The sequence below is a fragment of the Diplotaxodon limnothrissa genome, linkage group LG20 (assembly GCF_057381915.1).
Source record: "Diplotaxodon limnothrissa isolate DT_005_m linkage group LG20, D_limnothrissa_male_GT1.1, whole genome shotgun sequence".
Classification (NCBI taxonomy): domain Eukaryota; kingdom Metazoa; phylum Chordata; class Actinopteri; order Cichliformes; family Cichlidae; genus Diplotaxodon; species Diplotaxodon limnothrissa.
Genome location: NC_140615.1, coordinates 16,009,164 through 16,015,193, shown reverse-complemented (window position 1 = coordinate 16,015,193; position 6,030 = coordinate 16,009,164). Strand labels below are relative to the sequence as shown.

Sequence of the window (6,030 nt, the reverse complement as noted above, 5' to 3'; positions counted from 1 at the left end):
AGGGGTTCAGTGAACGCTTTGAAAGAGCCTGGAGCTCAATTATGCGAACAATGTTGTTATGTTATTCTTATCTCCTATTTCCATCCCCCTTTTTATGTTATTAATATTTTTAAGCTGCTTCAGTGTGTGTTAATGGGAACAGGGGTTTGGGATTCCTGTTTACTTGTCTGCTCAGCAGACTAAACAAATCTGTATCTCGAGCGATTTCTGAATGAACAAGACACCGTGATAGCAAGTATAATTTCAGATGGACTTTATTGAAATGTCTGAACATAACAGCAAAGCAGGCAGACATAACTGGACAGAAAGAAAACAAAAAAGATGATGAAATATAAAAATAATTTCATTTTTTCTGAGAATTTTATGACTTTGAAATAACGTCTTGAATCTTTTTGTTTTTTTGAAAAAGTTCTCCAATTTGAAACTTTTGTAAACATCTGCATGTCGACAAACAAACACATAAATAACTCATGATGAAATAAATAAAAAATGACTTTGTTTTCTTTTGATCCAGTTTTTTTTAGCAGCCTGTGGGAGAGCTGTATACCCAGGAAGTCAAACTATTGGTAGAGACGGCTGAAGGGTCTTATTGTTGTTAGTGCTCTATCACTAAGAAGCAAAGAGGTAAAATTTGACCAGTTGTATGCTAGTGTTATAATGCTGTGACAGTGACTGGTGAGAGAATCAGCTGCTTGCTCCTTGTATTCAGAGGTTCTTTGTCTCTGTGCTGGAGGACACCACCTTGCCGTCCACCAGCGTCTGTGTGACGGTCATCACTTTTTTGGTCTTGGTCACTGTTGTTTTCTGCTCTTCCAGAGCATCCTGGAGCCTAAGTAAAAACATTAATACTCAGTTAACTTCCAGGTAGTTTCTACTTTTAGACTTCTAAATGATAGGAAAACTATCCTACGCACTTGAAGTCTCCACCGTCCAGCAGCCGTCGGTATGTTGCGATCTCAGCCTCCAGCTTCATCTTTGTATTGAGCAGGGCCTCGTAATCCTGTGTCTGCAACTGGATTTTGCTTCGCAGCTGTGTGAGCTCTGCCTCCAGGCCCAGGATGATGGTGTTTAAAGACTCTATCTCCATGTTGTAACGGAGCTCCGTGTCCCTTAGCGTGCCCTCCAGAGAGGCTTTCTGTAAGTGACAAGAAGGGGTTACATTTTTACAGTGGACTCAGATTAGTGATGACAGCTCCATAGAGACAAATCACCGGAGTGCAACGCTTGTGTCAACAGAATACACCCGAGAGACTTGAAGTGAGAGTGCTGAGTTGGGCAATGTGGAGAGTTCAGATAAGCGTGTTTAGAGGTAAATGAGGGGCAGACTGCTCACCAGACTCTTCTGTGATTCCAGTTCAATCTCCAGCGTTTGTATCTGTCTGCGCAGTTCGTGCACCTCTGTCTGGGCACCCTTCAGGGCCTCTGTGTTCTGGGTCACCTGTGTCTGCACTTCTGTTATCTGATTGAGGTTAAAAGACAAGTTAGTCAAGAGTTTATTTATTTACATTTTTTAACTTGATTTGTTTTTGCTAATGGTTTACCTGAGATTCATGCCATGCTTTCAGTTCTTCCTGGTTCTTCTTTGCCATCTTCTCATACTTGGCCCTGATTTCTGCCATGATCTGAGCCAGATCCTGGCCTTTAGGAGCGTCGACATCCACGTGGACTCCAGACTGGGCGATCTGGTTACGAAGCTCGATAACTTCCTAAAGAAAAAAAGAAAGTCAATAGAAAGTCACTCTTATTGTTTACCTTACCTAACTACTTCCAGGTCTATAGAATACTTCTTAATTCTTTTTCATTCTACTGCTTGAACTGAGTCATGACCCAGCGGTGACCCTTAGCCTCTATCCAACCATAATCACACGCTTCGGTCAGGCAAATATACAGGTCTGTGCCTGAGTCCCTTAACACTTAATTTAATATTTCCCTCAGTAAACAAATGGTTGTGTTTTGGCTTATGCACTCAAATCATAGTCATTTGAAATCTTTGGAGCTTTCTCTGTTGCCAATTGTGGCTGGGAACCATTTTTACGATGAGGCTTCCCACAGATCTCACATACAGATATTTCAGATTTCTTAAGCAACCTCTGCATTCCCAGCAAAGTTTTCTAAAGACTGTTTTCCACAACATCCCACTCAAGGAGGTGTAGGCTGTAGTCGTGGCTTTCACTGCATGTGGATGGAACTTAAGCACATATGGTTTCAATGAGAAGGATTAATGAGATGAACAGATCTGCAAATAATATGTATATAATTATGTATCTTTCTGAGTTCGACTATGTTGAAAGCAGCACAAATATAGCCTATAGACCTGAATTAAATATTTTATATTTGAAATTTTGTTTTTGAAATAAGTTAAAGTAATCAAACTCACATTTTCATGGTTTTTCTTGAGATGGATGAGCTCCTCCTTCAGTGCTTCGATCTCACTCTCCAGGTTCATGCGGGTCAAGTTGGTATCATCGATGACTTTCCTCAGACCAACAATGTCGGCCTCCACAGACTGGCGAATGGCCAGCTCGGACTCATATCTAAACAGGACAGGGCAAAGCAGTCAGGATAACGTCAGAGTTTGGCGCAGCTGCTCACATTCACAGAGGCTTAATGAACTTAGTCTACCTGTAAATTTTTGTTAAATATTTTGCTACACTTATTTAGAGAGTTGCCGTACTTTGTCTTGAGTTGCTCATGATTATTTATGTGTTTGTGTGAACTGTGTATGTTTAGAAAATGTCAGTGTACATCATTATTTGGTCAGCGTATAATACTGTTAACTTTATGGTCAGCTCTGTTTGCAACTACACATAATTTATGACACAACTCCAGCAGTTGTGATTCAAAGGTGACAATTTACGACTACATGACTGATGACTGACTCCTCCTTTAGATCTTCACACTAGATTCGTCCTACAACCCATCCTGCACTAAAAGAGGGTGTGCCAGCAGTTGTCTATTTCAGTGTTTTACAATGTCAGCGGTAAAGCAGGCGGGTCTTACTTCACTCGGAAGTCATCAGCTGCCAGGCGAGCGTTGTCAATGTTGAGAACCAGACGAGCATTGTCGATAGTGGCATCAAACACCTAGAATCGGATAACAAAAGAAAAACTTTATTTCAACTGCAAAGTTGAAACATGAAGCAGCTAACAGTAGAGCGAGCAATTACAAAAGAATCAACAAAGAGAGACAATGACTATTGTATATATTTTATTAGCGTAGTTTTGTAATATTGCTTAAGAATGTATTTTTCATACTATTAGAATCACCAGAAGTTACCTGTAGTTTGAACTGGTAGTGTATAAAAATTTGAATATTATATTTAATATTATCATATATTGTACTTTGAAAAGTTAGATGAGAAGCTGAAGACTAGAATTACATTTGTTTGCTAAATGCTAAGCTATGGCTAACAGCCAGTTAGCCTAGCATAAAGCCTGAAAACAGCTGTACCTCAGAACCTTTTAGCTTTGGTAAGACTTCATGTAAAGGGAAAAAAAGATTATTATACCAAGTTAATGACTAAGCTAGGTATTCTTTTTTTATTTTGCGTTTTTCAGTGCTGCTTGGCTAAGTCAACCAGCTGCTGGCTATCGCTATGCTATTAGCAAACAAACATCTTTGCTCAATCAAACTCAAAAAGCGTAGTTCAAAACTAGCCTGATGTTATATATAGATAAAAATAATTTTCTACTCATGCTATGTGTGCTTTTTAGTTTTAAGTTTTCATAGAAAACTATAAAAGTTTATTGGGGTTTACTGTTAGAGGATAAGTGTCACTGTCTGTGTGTATAAATGTGAATAGTGGCAGCTGCTTCAAAAACTAAATGGTTAGAATATTTGTTCTAGCTGAGAGATATGACAGATAAAGGCTGGGATGGATGGCAAGGGAGGTATGCAGAATGCGCCAATCAGTGGCTGCCAGGCTGTTGGTGCTAAGAAACAGGATCTTGTCGGCAGACAATTTGCATGAGGATGGTGGTGACTATGGCTGTGCCGGTGTGTTTGTGTGTGTGTTTGTTCACTTCACATGCAAGTCTGTGATTCTGAGGGTAGTCGACTTTTCATGTCAGAACTAAATTTATTTTTAGACTCTGTTAAATCTCTGTGAGAATTTTTTGGGTTTTTTTCTGAGGTTATGGGTGATTTCTTTGCATCATTGCAGACGAAATATTAGGTGTGTTCGACCTTTATCTGTTTGGCTAAGCTGAGGTCCTCAGTTGTTAGTAGAGCAAACAAAACCCAATTCCAGACAGCGTTTGATCTTATGTAATGTTTTGAGAAGTAAAGGATTGGGGGAAAAGCCGCTTATTCAAAAAAGAAATTTTCCGACCTTGATGCTAGTATCCTATTACAAAGATTAGACTACAAATATGTTTCCCCACAGTGATAAGATGCAGAGATACGCTATGCTACAGTCGAAAGTCCAGAATGTTCCATGTGGCAAGTCTGACTTAATGCTGTCAAATAGCAGTTTTGAATGTAGAATGTCAGGATTTTGTGCTTCAGGGATCCTGCTGTTTTTTTCTGTGGCACGCAATACCAAGAAATCTCGAATAAATGATTAACATGTTTTTGCTGCATGAGTAGTACCTTTACTTTGAAATCTTGAAACTGTGTGGAAATTACAGCTGAACTGACTTCATAGCATTTGTCATTTAAGCATGAGTTAACATTCAGTCACTTATAAAATGCTGATAGATCCTTCTGTGTCTAATAAGTTTCCCTTTTATCTCTCACTTTCTGTTGGATGAACGCAGAGTGAAATTGTTACAGTCACACTCTCAATTTAAGAAGACTAAACAAGGAGGGAAAGGGTAGTTAAGGATGGGAAGTATGGGGTTTATAAGTAGTCGCAGGATTCTCTCTCTGGTTTCCTGTGTCTGTGACCCCTGATGATCCAGCATTCCTCCTCCATACTGTTTCCGGTCCAACCCTCAGCCCCCAGCTCAAAGCAGCAGTGGCGCTATGCCAAGCACTAGCAGGAATCCACTTTGTTAGGATTCTACAAACTATACGAGACCCTGAGAACTAATGGGGATATATTTAGTCAAAAATACATAACCAATCAGGTACACTCACAACATCTTAAAATGTTTATCACAGCACATCTCATTCTGCTTTTCATGTTCATCTTCTTTCATCTCTCGTTCTTTTTTTATTAACACATAAACGGTCACATTCCCCTGTCTACCCTCGTCATCCCTCCCAACCCCATTTCCCTCCTCACCTTCTTCCGCAGGTCATCCAGGATGGCCTGGTACTTGCTGTAGTCTCTGAAGTCGGGTCCGCTCTTCTCCAGGGCCTCCTTGATCTTAATCTCCAGCTTGAGGTTGGCCTGCTCCAGGTTCCTCACCGTCTCCAGGTAACTGGCCAGGCGGTCATTCAGGTTCTGCATGGCAAACTTCTCATTGCCCATGATGTCGGCGCTGTTCCCGCTCACCTGGATGTTGCTGGAGAAGCCTCCTGCTCCAGAGCCAGCTGCCATGCTGGATCCCAGCCCACTGCGGTAGCTGGAGGAGACGCTGATTTTGGTCCCACCGGCCCCACCATGAATGCTGCTGGATTTGTAGAGCGGAGCAGAGGTGCGAGTGATGGACATAGCAGGAGCCCTGCTACTAGAGGAGGAGCGCACAGAGTATGTACTATGTCTGGAGGTTTGCATTGTCGCTATAGTGTGAGACTCAGTGAGAGAGACTGTCAGTAAGAGAGACAGAGGCACAGCCTGGGCAGGCAGAAATTGGAGCTCACAGACACAAGGCAGGAGGAGAGGGAAAGTTTTAAACTATATAAACCTTGTGGGCCCTCAGGTCCGCCCCTCTGACCACTCCTCCTAGCCTGTGTCACCTCCCTTTTTTTCCACTGGCCTCAGCCATACTTACTGCTCAGAACCTGCCTTTGTCCTTGAAGGCTCCCTAAGTTAGTAAATCTTGACTCTGTGGTATTCAGTAACTTGATATTTGGTAGAATTATAAAACCTTTTTTTCCCTATATGAGACTAGAGTGGCCTTAATTTTGGACTTTACTGACACA

General features: G+C 41.3%; 1 protein-coding gene across 1 annotated transcript; it reads right to left on the bottom strand.

Annotated features, from left to right (window-relative positions):
* Nucleotides 1-358: 358 nt before the first annotated feature.
* On the bottom strand, nucleotides 359-5,755 carry krt18a.1 (keratin 18a, tandem duplicate 1). Its single transcript, XM_085344621.1, has 7 exons — nucleotides 5,228-5,755; nucleotides 3,001-3,083; nucleotides 2,378-2,534; nucleotides 1,542-1,706; nucleotides 1,334-1,459; nucleotides 915-1,135; nucleotides 359-829 (listed from the first exon to the last, which is right to left on the bottom strand). Exons 1-7 carry the CDS (start codon nucleotides 5,660-5,662, stop codon nucleotides 706-708), a joined length of 1,311 nt encoding a protein of 436 aa, XP_085200747.1. The 5' UTR covers nucleotides 5,663-5,755; the 3' UTR covers nucleotides 359-705.
* Nucleotides 5,756-6,030: the final 275 nt, after the last annotated feature.

What these genes read in the sequence shown, in the direction of transcription:
- krt18a.1 (XM_085344621.1), bottom strand. Translation starts at nt 5,662, where the DNA reads ATGCAAACCTCCAGACATAGTACATACTCTGTGCGCTCCTCCTCTAGT. An exon ending in TGGATGACCTGCGGAAGAAG is followed by an intron (nt 3,084 to 5,227) that starts GTGAGGAGGGAA and finishes ATCCGATTCTAG; the next exon opens with GTGTTTGATGCCACTATCGA. An exon ending in TCAAGAAAAACCATGAAAAT is followed by an intron (nt 1,707 to 2,377) that starts GTGAGTTTGATT and finishes TTTTTTCTTTAG; the next exon opens with GAAGTTATCGAGCTTCGTAA.